General features: G+C 53.7%; 1 protein-coding gene across 1 annotated transcript in view; it reads right to left on the bottom strand.

The window, feature by feature from the left end:
* Positions 1 to 17,070, bottom strand: part of STK10 (serine/threonine kinase 10) — a 43,193-nt gene that overhangs the window by 8,862 nt on the left and 17,261 nt on the right. The window contains exons 3-11 of the mRNA XM_066329393.1: positions 11,908 to 11,956; positions 9,545 to 9,694; positions 7,999 to 8,071; positions 7,224 to 7,418; positions 5,635 to 5,716; positions 4,374 to 4,508; positions 2,966 to 3,598; positions 1,675 to 1,805; positions 26 to 149 (exon numbers count right to left, since the gene is read on the bottom strand). Of these exons, the coding sequence (XP_066185490.1) occupies positions 26 to 149; positions 1,675 to 1,805; positions 2,966 to 3,598; positions 4,374 to 4,508; positions 5,635 to 5,716; positions 7,224 to 7,418; positions 7,999 to 8,071; positions 9,545 to 9,694; positions 11,908 to 11,956 (1,572 nt within the window). The remainder of the gene's footprint in view (positions 1 to 25; positions 150 to 1,674; positions 1,806 to 2,965; positions 3,599 to 4,373; positions 4,509 to 5,634; positions 5,717 to 7,223; positions 7,419 to 7,998; positions 8,072 to 9,544; positions 9,695 to 11,907; positions 11,957 to 17,070) is intronic.

Here is a 17,070-nt window from a genome sequence, read left to right on the forward strand (position 1 = left end):
AGAAACGCCAGGCCCACACTCCTACCATCATCTCCTGCTCGAAGCGCCGCAGCATCTGCTCCAGCTGCAGCTGGTGTTTGCTGTTCAGCTGGGCCTGGTTCCTGTGCTCCTCCTTCTGCAGCAGGCGCAGCTCCCGCAGCTCCTGGCGCCTGCAGAGGGGCAGGGGACAGAGAAATGCGGGGTCAGTGAGGTGGGAGAGGTGTCATTGTCATTCTTGGGATGGTCACGACACACACAGTGACACAAAACTCTTTATTATGGCCCCATTCAGCCTTTTATGGAGTTTTTACAAACCTCAAGGGTAACCTCTAACTGGTTCTATTGTTCTGTTGGTTAGTAAAAGGTATTTTATTTATCCATCAAATCTGTCTATCCTCGGGTTGTTTGCATGTTTTCTTTACTGATTCTCGTGGGACAAATCCCTCCTTATTGCAGCTGCACTTATTTTTCACCCTCGGAATGGATTGTTGTGTTAAAGGAAGAGCTTCATATGGGAATTGGCAAATTGCTTGTTAGCTGCACTTAGAAAGAAATGACAGGCCAGCTTTTTATCCTATTTTTTTACCTATTTTTGCCTGTTTTTACCCTATTCCTACACGTGATGGGCAGAGATGGTCACATCCACATTTCAGCAGGGAGGGGAAGCTCCATCCCACAGCGCCCTGCCCTGCCTTGGAGCACAGGCAGGAGGGAGATCCCAGCTGCCTGATGTGCTCCAGCTGCTGTGGGACACTGCAGGGACGTGATGGCAAGTGCTGGAAAACCATCAGCTTCCCGCAGGTAAGGCCCTTTGGCGTTCACAGCTTCTCAAACAAGCCCTGGCAAGGCCCCTGAGGTGATCCTGCAGGCACTGGCGTCCCCCAGCAGCCCAAATTCCGAATTGTGCCGGCTGGGTTAGTGCTCAGTGCTCCTCAGATCCCAAGGTGGCCTGCCCTCTGTGCCCTGTATCCATTCTTATTCACAGCTGGGTGGCAAAAAGGGCAATTTTCCCAAATTCCGACCCATCTCTGATCATATTTCATCCCTCCCCTCATCCAGCTCACCAGTAAATGAGCTCTGCTAATGAGCTTTTATATAAATCTGATATTAGGGCTGATACATAGGGACACAAAGTGTTTAGGACAAATTATCCTCTCAGGGAGGCCCTGGGAGCAGCAGGAGGGAGCCCGGAATTGGGCATCAAATGAAACAATTTGTATTTTAATTATTTTAAGGGTCTTTTCATTTCAGTGCTAGAAACAGCAGCTCCTCTTTCTGAGAATAAGTCAGGGAGGTTTGAAAGCTGTAAGATCTGCAAAGGAGTCATCAAGAGGGGAGGATACTCCCATGAATATTAAATAATGCTCCAGGAGTTTACAACTCCCTTGGCCTTTCTGCTAATGAAGTCTGAGGAGATTCAAGAGCAAAAAGGAGAGGAACATCTCGAGAAGATTGCTGAGCTAATTTCCACCGAGGCAGGCATCTGCAGCCCTGGGGACACATTCAGTCATCCCCAGAGGACAGAGCCACACACAGCAAATCAAAGGTCCCCTTTGCCACAGTCCTGCTGCATCTTGAGCTCCTTCCCCTGTCCAGGTGGGAGCAAGACAGACAACAAGAGGACTTCAGGTGGGCCCTGGATTAGCTGACAAGGAGGAAAACCCTGCCCTGCCTCCACCCCAGTGCCCCACTTGCCTGAGAAACCTCATTTCTTCATCCTTCTTCTCGTCCTCGCTGATGATCTTGGAGGTGGTGACGCTCACCTCCACGCCGTCCACCACGAACTTGCGGGTGCGCTTCAGGGTCTTCTTGTTCATCTGGGACTCCTGGGGTGGGCAGGGGGGAGAGGACAGGAGAGGACATTGCAGCTCCCCAGGGCTGCGCTGGAGCCCTCAGAGCAGTCTCAATGCTGTTGTTCATGAAGAATAACAGGAGGATTCCACGTGGAACACAAACCGTCAGTGAGTTTTTGGAGATCACGCCTGGCTGCCAAAGCACGGAGCAGAGGGACTTCCACCCTGAAGAAACCTGACCCACCTCCCAAAGACCCTTCCTCACCATGATCTAGCCTGACTTACCCCCTGAAAAACCCAAAAATTTTCCCCTTCTAAAGGGAAAGAAGTTCCCTTCCTCAACTCAGAGAGCAAATCTACGTGTGGCATTTCCCAGGTGTCCTGGGGATGGTCGTGAGGAGGGGCAAATTCCTGTGCAAGAGCATCACATTTCCAGTCATTAGGGATTTCAGGCTCCTCTGGGGGAATCTTGGCTCTCCAGCTCCCTGCAGGAGGTGGGGAAAGTTTTGCCAAGAAAGGTTTTTTGGGCACATTTCTGTGCCGGGAAGTTCTCACTCACACAGGCAACGTGAGAAAGATCTTGTGCAACACATCCCTCTGCCCCCTCAAGTCACAACACTTCTTCTCCTGGAGCTCAGCAAATACCATTCCAGTGATTTTGCCTCTTCCTCTAAGCCCTGCTGACCTGGTCAGCTCCGGGTCAAGCATTCCCAGCCTCCAGGATGCTTTAGCAAAAGCCAAGAAGCCTGGGAGGTCTTTGTGCAGTCCCTGCTGACACAAACCAGGGCAGGTTGAGAAAATGAAGAGCCACAAGCCCAAATAAACTTTTTTTCCTGGGATCAGGTGCCCTAGGGAACAGCAGCAGGGTGATGGACTATGGATAAAGTTTAGTTAGTCCCATTTGGGGATTTCTTGAGCAGGGACAAGTGAGGCTCGTGGCGTGGTTACTTCACACAAAACAGACACAAGACCTCAGACTTCCCCGAGATTTCAGTGGCTGGCACAGAAGATGACACAGGAGCCTTCACAGCAGCTCCACCAAGAGCTTCTCCTTCACCTGAGGACGTGCCCCATGCCCCTGGCACAGCTCAACCCAGCTGTGAATGCTGTGGGCAGCATGGGAAACCAACCCTGCAAAGCTTTCCCTAGGGAAGGCTTCCTCCCTCCTCCCTGTTCTCCAGCACCGCTCTCACCTTGAGGGAGATGGAGCCGCTCCCCCTGCTGAGGGCCAGGTCAGCAGACAAGGAGATGGTCAGGTCCATGCTCTCAGAGGCAGAAGTGCTGCCAGAGTCCGAGTCCCCTTTGGAGCGGCCGCCGGGGAAGGGCCCCAGGGGCTCCACCAGGCTGCCATTGGCCAGCTTCTCCTCGCCAAAATTCTCCAGGAGAACACACTCTGGTCGCTCCACCATGCTCTTCCTCTCCCCGATGCTCTTCCTCTCCTCAAGGCTCTTCTTCTCCACCATGCTCTTCCTCTCCTCGAGGCTCTTCCTCTCCTCAAGACTCTTGCTCTCCACAAGGCTCCTCCTGTCCTCCCTGCCCAGCCCAGGCTCCTTGTTCCCCTCTGTTGAGTTACCCAAATGTCCTGGCTGCAGGATGATGTCTGGCTTGTCCTGGGTGGCCGAGCTGGGTTTGGTGGAGTGTTTGCTCTCCAGTTGGTCACTGCTCGTCCCTTTAACTGAGACCCTGAGGCTCTGGCCCTCTGTGGTGTCCTTGCCAGTGCCCACGGAGCCGTTCACAGCTTTGGGCAAGGAGGAGTCAGGAGGTTTCTCCCCATCAAAGCTCAGCTGGCTGGCCTCCGAGGGGTCCCGCTTGTGCTTCCCAGGGGGCTGCAAAGACAGGGAAGGGCAGGTCTTGGGTCTGGCACCAGCACCCAGCACAGCTGCAAGGGCCACAAGGCTCTCTTCAGAGCAAAGTCACCCTGAACTCAAGATTTATTGGGAGGAAATTTCCCTTGTGGGACATTTTGGGACGTTTCTGCCCTGGGATGCCCCTGGCCATTTTATCTGCCCTGAGATGTTTCCATCCATCCCCAGGTTTGTGGGACTAAGGATCCTGGGTGGAGGGAAGGGGAACAATGGGAAAACCCCAGAACCTGCACATCCTCAAGAGGCAGATGAGGAATTTGCACACCAAACTCCTTTTCCCATGGCTAACTCCACTATGGATGAACTACTTCCCTTTGGGACAGAGAGGGGAGGTCGAGACACGTCCCCAGGCAGCTCTGAGATGTCCCTGCCAAGAGCCAAGCCCAGGGGCAGATCTCCCTCCTGGGGCTGGTGGTCCCTCAACACTTCCACTCCAGTTTCTCCAGCTGACATCAGGGCTTATTTCCCTCCCTTTTTTTTTTTTTTTTTTTTTTTTTTTTTTTTTTTTTTTTTTCCTTTTCCTTTTGTTTTCTAACCCCATTTCATGAGCCCCTCCTGTGAGTACGATCACCCTGCCAGCACCATTGTTTCTCCATGCCCTCGGCAGCCACCAAAATCCAGCCCCTCCTTGGCCAAGCAACCACTTCCCCTCCACCTGATGCGGCCCAGAAGAGTTTCTGGAGGCTGGAGAAGCTGCCAGGTTCTTTTCCACGGGCACAGTGGTGGAGCTGCTCACCGAGGCAGACTCTGAGGAGTCATCCTCCTCTGCTTCATCCCGGCTCTCCTCGATCTCCTCCATCACCTCGGCCTTGGCCTCGGCCACCAGCTCCCTCAGGGCCCTGTTGCTGGTGACCTTGCTGACAAAGGGATGCTGGAAAAAAAACCACAAATGAGACCCTGAGGTGGCCAAAAAAACCCACACTTTGTTGTGAGGGGTTTGGGTTTCTTTTTCTTCTCTTGCCAAGGTCAGGATGAAGAAAACAGGGAAAAGGAGATGTCGAGTTTGGACTTGGGATGTTGATTATCTCTTATCCATTCACAGGATTTATAGAGCTGTGAGCTCTTAGAAAATAAAGGTAAAATGGATTCTTCTAATCCTTTCCAAGGTTATTTAAGTGATAAGTCCCCAATACCAAGGTGACACCTGTGTTATTTATGTTTTTGACCCAATAATGACCAATGCAGACCTTTTTCAGCCAATTACAGAAAACCACCCAAAGCCATGAAGAAGGAGGAGGAGGAAGGTGAAGAAGAAGGAAAAAGACAACACCCCAAATCCTCCATCTTGACTCATATGTATTAGTATACACTAAAACCCCAAATTCTCAATTTCTGGGACTCCAACACCTTGTGAGCTCAAGGATGACTTCTGGCTTTCAAAGGCCTGAGGGTGTGGTTCTTCCCAGTGTCACTGGGATTTAACCCCAGAGGAATTCACGGGAGAGGAGCAGGGCTGTGGATCAGGACACACTCTGCACACAGATGCTCCCCCAAAGCTGCTTTATGGCACCTCCACCCCCCAAAAAAATCACCAGCAGCGTTTAAACAAGGAGATATCTGCCCAGAGGATGTCACCAGGAGCAGGGCAGGAGCAGTCTGGGAGCAAACAGAGCCTGGGGGAAGGATTAATTGGCATGGGGCTGGAATGGCTCGTGGTGCTGAGCTGCAGCAAAAGGCTGGGCAGTCCCTGGGCACCAGCACACACCGAGGGAGCTGCAGCCAGCAGGGAACAGCAGCCTCCAGGTTTTTGCAGTGATTTAGGGGAAGGGACAGGAGGAAAGGAATTGAATTTCAATCAGGGCTGAGCAGGTACAGCTCAAGCTGGCTGCCACATGGGCCATTTCAGGCAGCAGGAGCTGCTCCTCTTCCAGAGGCTGTCCACAGTTTGCTCCAAAGGGAAAAACATTGTTGGAGCATTTCAGTGGCTGAAAGGTGCTCTGAACTCTCTAAACAAGACAGAAATAATCTGGAACCAGTCTGGGGTCACTGGTGCCTACCTCCAGCAGCTGGGCAGCACTGGGCCGGGTCTCGGGGTTCTTGTCCAGCGCCTTCTTCAGGAAATCTCTGAACTCCAGGGACCTGAAAACACAGCTGGTGGTGAGAAATTCTGCAGAGGAAAAGCCTCAAATAGCAGAGGGATCAGCTTGATCCCTCAGCAGGTTCTGTCCCAGCTTGTGACTGGCCACAATCAGCATTTTGCTCCCACGAGAAAGAAACCCTGTGCTCAGTAATTCTGATTATTTGTTGTAGGAGAAGCAGCAGCAGGGCCAGGTCAGGGACCAGGTTTTGGCTTTACCTGTGCTGGCAGCAGATGGTGGGGGCTGAGCCCAGCCCCTGTGCCCCAGGGCTGAGACAGAGGCAGGGCAGGACACAGGACGTGGCAGGAGCTGCCTGGGGACAAGGAGCCATCCCCAGAGGGACAGGGTGGCTGTGAAGGAGCAGGAGCCCCATAGGAGGGCACCCTCAGCCTGCAAAGCGCAGCTCTGAGCTCCAGAGTGTGGCCCTGATGTCACTTCTGGCTTCTGAGCAGCTCCAGAGGCAGCGTTCCCACCCTGCCTGTGACAATGGCTGGGACCGCTGTGACTCCAGTGCTCTGCCAGCAACGTGCTGCTGGCTGACCTGCAGCAGCTTTTGTGATTTATGAATGGGTAAATTAACAAAATAAACGAACAAATTAATTAATGGATTAAAATTAACTGGCTTGTTCTCTTTTACACGCAGGAGGGGCTTTCCAGACTTCAGGGAAAGCAATCCTGGAGCTCTTGGCCATCTCCAGCTCTAGAGAAGAACCTGCCTTTCATACACACGGGTTGTTTTGAGAACAGCCAAGGGGTGAGCCCTGCTTTTGGGGGGTCTGTGCTGCCTGGAGCCTGTGAGCACAGTGTGAGCACCCTGCCCTCAGCCAGCAGTGCTTTCCCACACAGCTGGGCCCAGAACACAGCTCAAACCCCGTTCAGATTAAAGAAAACTGCTGGAAATGACTGGTTTTTTCCTCAGTGTGTGAGCTGGGAAATGCCCTTATGCAATGATCTTTTCCCCCTTAGAGGCATCATGGTGCTTCTTCTCTTTCAGGTGTTTCCCCACCTCGGCTGGATTCTGAATTTGCTCACGTGGGAAGTCCCAGAATATAGGGGAGAAAATTCCTTCAGGAAATTCCTTCAGGAGCTGGCCCATATCCTCCCCTCTCCACAGCACCCAGGATTTTCTACGCCTGGGTCCACTCCTGGGTCAGGGGTTCCTCTAGAAATCTCAGCCCTCATCTAGAAAAGCTGCACATTGTATAGAGGAAGTTTATCAGATTAAATACCAGGAAGAAAGATGGTCTCTTTGACACTTAGGGGAAACTGAACGTTCTCCAACAGTGATGCAACAGATTTAGAAGAGAAGAAGGAAACGAAGAAGAGAAGAAGCCACTCCACCAGACTGGGCGAACAACCACCACCACGACCCATACCTACCAGCAACACATTCCTTTATAAACCTCCTACAGATGCTTACAACCAAGCCAAGGCCAAGAGCTGCTCTAACCCGTGTCCCCCTGCTGGAAAAGGGGGTGTTAGGGACAACAGCAGAGCTGTCACCTCACCATTTGGAAGGGCAGCTGAGCGTGGGTGGGTCGGACTTGGCGATCTTCAGCAGGACCCTCATGGGGTTCAGCTCGTGGTGGGGAGGCTCGATCTGGGCCATCTCGATCAGGGTGATCCCCAGGGACCAGATGTCGGCTTTGTAGTCGTAGGGAGTGTCCTTCATGGTCTCGCACATCACCACCTCCGGGGCCATCCTGCGGAGGGCAGAGCAGGGCCGGGCTGAGCCCGACGCTTCAAACCAGCCAAATAAACCCACCCGATTTCCTGCAGAGCTGCGGGAAATGCAGCTTTGCCCCAGCTCCGTGTTTCGGAAGCAGCAGCATCTTTTCCGCGCGGTGTAACCCTTCTCCCTGCTCGGCAGAGCCAACCCCCAGGCCGTTGACATCTGGCGCAGATGTTGCTCCAGAGCATCGATTAATCCCCGCAGCTGCCCTCCTTCAGCCAGTCGGGTGATTTAGAGGTTGTGTTCCTCGTTTGCCATGTGCTTGGAGTGGCTCCAGAGCCCAGCCCAGCTCCGGGGATTGGGGAGCAGGGAGAGCACACTGCTGTGTCCCTCTCTCGGAGCCTGGAGCGCTGTGACCGCCGCGCACAGAGCTCTCACACCACTGAGGCTGCCACAGCTCTGCTCAGGCAAGGAAAAACCCTTCAAAGTGCAGGAAAAAAATCCTCATTAAAATCCTCCCACCGTGCTCCAACACACCCCAAAGCCGGCTTCAGAGCAAACCTGATTTTCGGGAGCGAATTTTCCGGAATTCCCAGCAAGAAGGGACTCACCAGTAAGGGGTCCCAATGAAGGAATCTCGCTTCTGCAAGGTTTTCATGTTCTTGGCAGACACTCCAAAGTCAGCTGCAAAGAGCAATAACATCAGAGGCCAGAGGAAAACTGAAAAAAAGTCCCTTTCTGAGTGAACACTCTTGGCTGAGACACAGATTGGAAAGCAAACAACACAAACTGAAGGCAAGAACGTGATTCCACGGGCTGCGTCCTCTGAGCTGAGCATCAGGAATTAAACTTGGTTTGGGGTGCCTGACCCCCGGGATTTTCCCCTCCCATCCTCTATAAAACAGGCACAACAACCCCCTGCTGCCCAACCTGACACGTCTAGGAGGAAACGGAGCTCTTTGCTGCAAATAAAAGCAGCTCCACGGCAGATTTCAGGACTTATTCCGCAGCAAAAAGCCTGATTTTAGAACTGAAAAACCAAAGTGCTGTTATATTCCTCCAGAGCAGATTTCAGGACTTATTTCCTAGAAAAAAAGCCTGATTTTACAGCAGAAAAAACCAAAGTACTCCATAGCAGATTTCAGGACTTATTCCCCAGCAAAAAACCTGATTTTAGAGCAGGAAAACCAAAGTGCTATTACCTTCTTCCATAGCAGATTTCAGCACTTATTTCCTAGCAAAAAGCCTGATTTTAGAGCAGGAAAACCAAAGTACTCCATAGCAGATTTCAGGACTTATTCCCCAGCAAAAAGCCTGATTTTACAGCAGGAAAACCAAACTGCAGCTCTGTTCCTTCCCTCCCCTCCTGCAAGATGCCTCTCCCTGATTTTGCCCCTCCTGAGCTGAAGCCAGCCCCAGTGAGACTGGCCAGAGCTGCAGAGGGTTCTGAGCCCACTCCAGGTGGGTTTTCTCTCTCCAGGACAGCCCTGGGGACAGCTGGAGGAGCCTGTGCTCAGGGTGTCCCTGCCTGGGGCTCACCCTCTGACCAGCTCCTGCAGATCAACCCACCCTCTGCTCCCCCAGAGGGTCCTTCTGGTGCCAAATTGGACTCGGCAGCAGAGCGAGCTGGCAAAGGAGCCCTTTGGCAACCCTCGCCCCTGTCACCACCAAACCTGCCGTGCAGATAAGAGGAATTCTTCCAGCTCCCAGCCCTGCCAACTGGCACCCTGCACAGGATGCTCAGCAGGCCAAGAAGCACAGAAATCAGGTTCAGAGAAGGATTAAACAAACTCAGGGAAGAAAATCCCTCAGGGGCCTGAGCGTGGCTGTGGCTGGGGGCTCGGCACAGAACTTTTATTGAAATTATCTATAGAATCATTTATAGATCAGTTTAAAATCATTTTCTTCTTATGACCAGTTCACTGTAAAAATTATCATTATATTTTTAGCTGCCCTTAGGTAATATGGAGAAACACATATTTTGGTTTTTTTTTTTTTTTAAAATTTGATTGATTTTTTTTTCCTTTCCTTAGAACAAAACCTTCCCTTCCTGCTCCTGCTGCTCCTCTCAGAGAGCAGAGGAGGATCCCTCAATGCCAACACACCCAGGGCCACCTAGACCCTCCAACCCAGCTGTCCTTGGTGCCAGGGACTCACCGAGCTTGATGTCCCCATCCTGGGTGAGGAGCACGTTCCCAGCCTTCAGGTCCCTGTGGATGATCCTTTTGCTGTGCAGGTAGTGGAGAGCCTCCAACATCTGGCGGCAAATCACCTGGATCTGGGGCTCAGTCAGGCCCCTGTCCAGCTCTGCAGGGAGGTCACACAGGACAGGGATAAAGTGAGCAGCTCACCTGAGCAGCAGGGAGGCCCAGGTGACCCAGCAGAGCGTGGCAAAGCCACTGTCCCCGTGTCAGAGCAGCAGGAGGCGTTGGGAATCGGCTCGTTAAGGTGATTAATTCCCTAAGCCGGCACTTGCAGCAGAATTTCCACCTCTCGTTGCTGCTGGCTCAGAGCTCCCTCCTGGGGATGCTCAGCTGGGGCCCTGGAGCTGGGGATGAGGGGGGTGAGGAGGGGGCAGCCAGAAATGCTTGAGGATGGGGTCTGAGCTGCAAATTCCTTGATGGTGGCATTTTTTCCCCTGAAATTTGGGGTGACAGACAAGCTGGGTGTCACTGCTGTGGGAGGAGGAGCTGAGCTGGGCTGCAGGACAGCAGGGTCACACCCAGCCAGGAACCTCATTCCCCAGGGAACAGGGGAACCAGGGAATTCTCCCTGCTGGGGGGATGCAGTGGACCCCCCTAAACACCACGAGGGACACACCAAGGAACAGGATTTAAATCCTTCCCTCCCAAAGGAACAGGATTTAAATGCTCAGCAGGGTTATTATCCCTGCCCACTGCCCTGAGCTGGTGTTTTGGGTAGGGATGGGGGCTTTGGCACCAGTCCCAGAGTTCCAGGAGTGCTTGGACATTGAGGTACACGAGGCTGTCCCCTGCAGGGTCAGGAGCTGGGTTTTGTGTGTCCCTTCCAGCTCAGGATGTTCTGTGACTCTGTGGCTCACACGGCCAGGCTGGCACTGGTGTCACCTCTCTGCTGAGTTCTGCTGGGCCACCTGCAGCCCCCCAAAGGTGACAGCTCTGCAGAGCATCACCCCTGCAGATGGTCAGCACCCCCTGAGCTGTCCTCTCTCCCTCAGCCAGGCTCTGTGAGCAGATCCCTCCTCCAGCAGGGCAGAGCAGGGCTCAGGCAGCACCAGATGGGGCTGAGGGAGCGACCCCAGCAGCTGGGACAGATGTTGGTTCAGAGCAAGGATCTTATCCACAACCTCAGGCACTTTGTCCCTCCTTTCCTCACCAAAATCTCCCCTGCTCTGGGAAAAATTGGTGATTTTTCCCCTTCCCTGGAGCATCTGGTAAAAGGCAGCTCCGGTTTTTGGGCCACGGGTTTTGTCCAGAAGGTTTTTTGAAGGGCAAAGCCCAGCTGCTGGTGAGGATGGGGAGGTGGGACAGGCAGCATTCAGCATTTCTGGAATTCTGGGGTTTACTAATCCTGAATTTACGAATTCTGGGAGCATTCCTGAGCTCCAGCTGCTGCTCACCCTCACTCAGAGCTGCAGCCAGGCCACTCTCTCATGGTTTCCTGTGCTGCCAGCTCCTCCAGAGAGGAGCCACGAATGCTCAGGAGCATTTTTACATCCCAAGAGATGGCTAAAACCCCTCCTGTTGAGATTTTCCACAGGGAAAGCATCATTCCCTCCAGCTCTTCAGGAAAGGTATTTTTCCACGCCGTGGTTTGGAGCCACTTCAAAGAAGTTCCCTAAAGGAGGGACGAGCTTTAAGGGTTGAGTTAAAGATGATAAATTTGGTTCCTGGAAATAAAAACACAGCCAAGGCCTTTGCAGAGATCAGGGCTGACAAGGGGTGACCCCCAGGGAGATGTGGCTCTGTCCCAGGGCTGCGGCAGGGGGATGTCACCCTCCAGAGAGTGACACCAGAGGGGCTGTGCCACCAGCCAGGGCTCTTTTGGGGTCCAGCCACTCATCCCTGCTCCCAGCAGCTCCCTCTGTGTGGCAGGGAGGAGTTAAAAAAAAGGGGGAATTTGCTGGGATTGCTGCAAACTGCAGTTTATCAGAGCTCTCACCGAGTGACTGAGACCATACGGCAGAAGTCAGCAAAAAAAAGATCTGGGGAAATTCATCTTGACAGGCACCCAGCTTCAACATCTCAGCCCTGCTGGGAGCTGTGGGAACCGGGATCCCAAGCAGGCAGTGCCCCATAGCAGATAAATATTTAAATTCAGCTTTCCCCTGCAGCCAGACTCTCCCTTCTCCCCACGCCTTGTGATCTGCTGATCCCAGCAGCATTTAAATCACAAAAAAGGACATTAAAGTAGCTCAAAAACTGGCCCAGGGCCGCCACGCCTTCTGCTCAGGGTATGAAAATAGCCTGCCATCCGTGCGAGGGATGCTCCCGGAGCGCTGCCGGGGGTTTGGGGATGCACCAGGGCAGGGCTGCACTCACCCAGCATCGTGGCATCCACGGCCCCGCCCGGGCAGAACTCGATCATGATCTGGGGGGAACAAAGAGAGGATTCAAGCCAGGCTGTGTGTCAGCGGGGAATGGGGAGAGGAGAGAAAAGCCGCGCTGGGGGAGCTCCGCAAGACTCATCATCCCTTGGGCATCGCGAACATCTGGCAGCGCCGGGGACAGCTGTGCCCACCTCCCCGGGACCCTCCGGGGCTGTGCCGGCTCCTGCAGCCCCTGGCTACCAAAGGAACCACGGCCAGGGCTCTCGTGTCTTCAGGCACGGCTGTTTGTAGCTGTTTTTATTTCCCCGCGATGCTCAGGAGGTCATTGCTCTCCTATTTGTTCCAGGGGAAGCCGTGCCAATAAAAAGGGTGAGCACGTCCCCCAGATTTCGGCGTTGTTCTCCAAAGCCCTGCCGGTCCCACACATCCATCTGCCGTGTCATCCCAATCGCAGGTGTCCCCAGCACCGGGGGATGCAGGGACTGTCCCCTCAGCTCTGCACAGAGCCACGCAGAGCCGAGCCCAGTGCCGGCCTCAATTCCCTCCGGGGCTGCTCACATCAACCGATTACAATTTCAAGCAGCCGAGGATTACAAGGGACAAGAGGTGCTTCACCTCCTCAGCAAGCTCCTCTCCTCGCCGAGGGGACCAGGGCAGCGTTCCCGAGAGCTGAAATGCCAGAGGTGACTCCGGGGACAGAGCCTGAGCAGTGTTTACCAGCTCAGCCCTCTCAACCCATCCAGAGAGCGTCACGTTCCTCAAAGCAGCTCCGAGCACTGGCCCAGCAGCTGAGGGGAGAAGGTTCAAGCTCCCTGCTCCTCACTGTTTGATCCTGCAGCTCCAGGAGAGCCCCATCCCACCCTTCAGAGCCTCTGCTTGGGCCAGGGAAATGCAGTTATCACCTGCAGGGAGAAAACTGCTTTGTTCTGGAGATGTTCTGGAGATGTTCTGGAGATGCTGGGATGCAGCAAAGCTGGAATTGCTCAGTGGGGATCAGCCCAGGTCAGAGGAGGAGTCAGAGAGGGGACAAAGAGGTGACAGACCCGGGCAGTGTGACAGAGGCACCATCAGAGGAGAATACCCCCAAGTGCTGGGGCTGTGTTTGAAACAGGCAGGTGGAGAGAAGGAATTGGGAACAACAACTGAACCAATCCCAAACCAGGAGAACCTGGCACAGCTCCAGGTGTGGGTCTGGCAGGAGGGACGGGGCCAGCAGAGCACCAGTGGGAAATGCCAACACTGGTTTTTGTTTAATACCTTGACCCAGAGCATCAGCAGCTTCCTGAGCAAATGGAAGGGCAGGGATTGTCTCCTGCCATGGTTCCCCCAAAGGCAGGGAACTGTTTCGTCACCCCCAACAGCTCCAGGGGTGTCATTTCAACCCCGTTATTCCTGTGGTGTTCCTCATCCCATTCATCAGAGCAGACCAAAGGCAGCAGTGGCCACCAGCCCTTCCTGGGCTCCTCGGGGCAAACCTCACAGAATTCCAGTCGGGTTTGCAGCCTCAAATGAGGAAAGGAGGAGGAGCAATCCCTCTGAAGCAGCGTGATGATCTCTGTGTGTTCAGCCAGGCTGGGCTCTGGGAACACGGGGAAACACAGAAAACTTCCAAATATGCATTTCCAACAAGGGCAGAGATGCCAGAGAATAGCTCTGGGTGTGGCCAGATGGCCTGAACAGCTAAAACAACAATGAGCTCGTTTCTACCCCCCCCCCCCCCCCCCCCCAAAAAAAAAATCCCAGTTTAAACAAACACAGCTGGCAATGTCCCAGATCATGGTCCCAGCACACTTCCTTCCAGGAGCAGGGCCAGCCCGGGAAGGGTTTTGCCATGGGGGCAGGAGGAAGGCAGGCCTGGTGACATCAGCATCAGTGTGTGTGAGCTGGGAGCACCCACACCTCCTCCTGTGGGGTCCGCAGGGAGTGGGGCTGCAGCAAACATCCTGTTTGTCATGATTTCCTCTGCACAAGAAACCCAACTCTCACCCAAGGCAGCTGCGGGTTCCTGTGCCACATCAAAGCTCCTGTAAATCCACTATCAATGTTTCAGGCTCCAGTCCACTACAGCCAGCCCCAAATTCACCATTTCTGAGTTCTTTGAGCAGCACAACGGAGTGACAGCCACAGCCAGAGCCCCCAGGTCACAACCCAGCCCCCAGGCAAGGAACTCACAACCCCTGGGCTCACTCCCAGCTCCGAGGGATGCTCTGGCTGCACACACAGGAGCAGGTTTGGGCAGCTGGGTTGAAGGAGAAAGGAACTTGCTCTCACTGCCTCTGAGAACCTTTGTGGCAGGTTAAAGAAAAAGGGCTCTTTTCTCCTACACATTCAACAAAACAAAAATGCAGGGGTCTGCATGCAGACATCACAAAATCTTTCCTCTTAAAAACAAAAACAACAAAAAAAACCAAACCTTTGCAAAGGGCAACATTAAAGTTGAAAGTGAAAGTCCACTCAGGTTCTAGGGCTTTGCTGGTCAGCTCAGTTTTTCCCGTGGATTATGTTAATCCTGCACTAACCACAGCAGGATCTGGAAGCATTTTGGGTCTGACAAACCAGGAGCAGCCTCACCTGCCCAGGTACTGAGGTGCCCCCAAGGTGGCACAGAGCTCCAGCTCCCTGCTCCCAGCCTGGGCAGGACAGCTCCCCCCTCCTGGGCGTGTCTGAACGCCTGGAACTTTCTACATCGCTTAAACAAAAAGGAAAAAAAAAAAATAAAACCAACCCACAAAGAAACAGCTTATCTGGAAAGATAATTTCACCAAACACTGCCCAGCCGCCAAGGGTGGGACAGCTGATGGCCCTGGGCAGGGTTTGGCTCTTACTCACCCACCTGGCACTCAGAGGGCAGTGCCCAAAAACCCTTCCCTGGCTGGCAGGAAGGGCCAGGAGGGTGGGAAACAAAAGCCATCCGTGGGGAAAGCTGGAGGCAGCTCCTGCCAGGGGTGCCCAGGGCTGCCAGGAGCATCCCACGGGCACCAGAGGCCACCAGGTCCCCTCAGGACAGGGCAGCCCAGTGGCACTGGAGGCGAGGGCAGCCTTTTCCTGGCACTCTGCTGCTCGTGCAGGGCACGTGGAGGAGTTTGGGGACACCGAGGTGCTGCAGAGCTCCCAGGGCTGTTCCTGCATGGGGACACCGTGACAAAAACTGCAACATGGGCCCTGCCTGTGCCCCCAGCACCCCACTGCCCTCAGATCCACCCTGCCTGGCCCAGAAACTGCAGCAGAAACTGAAACAGCTCAGCTATTTCCTCCTCCAGCCTGCAGCAGAGGGGTTCATGTTGTTTGTGTGAGCAGCTGCTGGAAGCCACAGCATCCTGCAGCCACGGCCACCTCCGGCACCCACGCACAGCCCCGGGGCTCTGACACGTTTCTGGGGCAGCTCTGAGGTGTCCTTGTCACCCTACAGAGGAAAGCACTCCCCAGCACAGCCCTGTGCTGGCACAGAGGGGCTGGGGAGATAAGAAAAACAAACCTGGTAAAGGAAACCGCGCTCTGCTTTGCAGAGAGAGCTGGGGAAGGAAAGGCTCTCAGGTTCCCTCCTCGCCACCCATCACTGCTGGCCCACCTTCTCTCTGCCCAGACAGTGGAGCTGGCACGAAGTTGTCACTGGCAGCAGTGATTCCCAGCTGGATGTTCAAGGGGTGGCACAGCCAGGCTCAGCAGCAGAGGGGTCAGCCCTGCTCCACGTGGAGCTGGCACTGCAGGGACACCCCAGCCCTCCCTGGGCACCTCTGCCTGAGCCCTCCCTGTCATCTCCACAGCCTCCCAGCTCCCACCCAGGTCCCAGGATTGAGCTGGCATCAGGGAGCAGAGGGAGGAGGAGGAGGTGGCTCACATTCCTGCACCCACCCAGCCTGGCACCTTCCCCAGCAGCCAGGCTGCTGCCAGCCCTCTGCACCCCACACATGGCAAAGGGATGGGGGAAAGATTCCAATGGGATGGGGGAAAAGATTCCAAGGGGATGGGGAAAATGTTCCAAGGGAATGGGGGGAAAGATTCCAAGGGGATGGGGGAAAGATTTCAAGGGAATGGGGGAAAGATTCCAAGGGGATGGGGAAAAGATTCCAAGGGGATGGGAGAAAAGATTCCAAGGGGATGGGGGAAATGATGGCAAAGGGCTGGGGGAAAACAGGGAGCAGATTCTCCCCAGCTTTGCTCACAAACCACCAGATGGGCTCACCCAGAGCAAGGCTCTTTGCTCTTTGCTGGGGGCTGAACTCAGAGCAAGGCACAAAACCCTTCCCAACCTCATTCCTAGAGCCCCACGAGGCCCCGTGAGGCCGGAGCAGCACCAAGACAAAAGGGGACAACACCCAAGAGCCACAAAAGCCACCAGCTCCGGCTGCAGCTGGCCCTCAGCAGCCACCAGAGAGGGCACAAAACAATCCAGAAGCCACCAAAAGCCTCTTGGCTGCTCCAGAGCAGCACAAATGTCAAAAGCTGGCCTGACATGGCAAATATGCTGTAGGTGGAAGTGAAATAATTCGCTCTCTGTAAGAGAAGGCTCCGAGCTTGCCAATTTTCCCTCACGGACAAGGGCACCATTCAGAGACTTTAAATATAATAAACCTTTTCTGCCCCTTTTTCTGGACAAAATAACCTACAGAGAAAAATATTTGAAATCAGAAATGAAAAAAAAAAAAAAAAAAAAAAAAGAAAAAGGCTGTTCCCATAAGGGGTGGGCAGGGGGAAAGAAGATGCAGGGCAGGAAACAAGGAACACAAAGTTTAGGGAGTTCCAGAGGAAGAAAAGTTTGTGGAGAACAAAGTCAATACTCCTGGCGGAGTGCAGAGCTCCCTGCTGATCTTAAGGAAAGTGGGGACAAGTTGTCCACATTTAAAGCACTGGAAGATGACAAAATATTTCCTTGAACTGCCCCCCCCTCCCCACAGTTGGCAGAAATATTCCCATCCCCACTGCAAACTTGGCAGAACAAATTAAAAACTCCTTTGAGTTCAACCAAATGGTTTTGATGTTGCAAAAAGAAAAGCATCTTTTGCTGCTTGGAGGGCCGGGATCCTTTTTCTCACCAAGTTATCAGCATTTAGAGGCCACTGAGTTCACTTTGTTACGGGATGGGAAGCAAAACTCCAAGAATCATTTCGGACATAAATAGCAAAAAAAAAAATGAAGAAGTTGCTGCTTCAGTGGG

Source organism: Sylvia atricapilla, chromosome 14 (assembly GCF_009819655.1).
Source record: "Sylvia atricapilla isolate bSylAtr1 chromosome 14, bSylAtr1.pri, whole genome shotgun sequence".
NCBI classification, from domain to species: Eukaryota; Metazoa; Chordata; class Aves; order Passeriformes; family Sylviidae; genus Sylvia; species Sylvia atricapilla.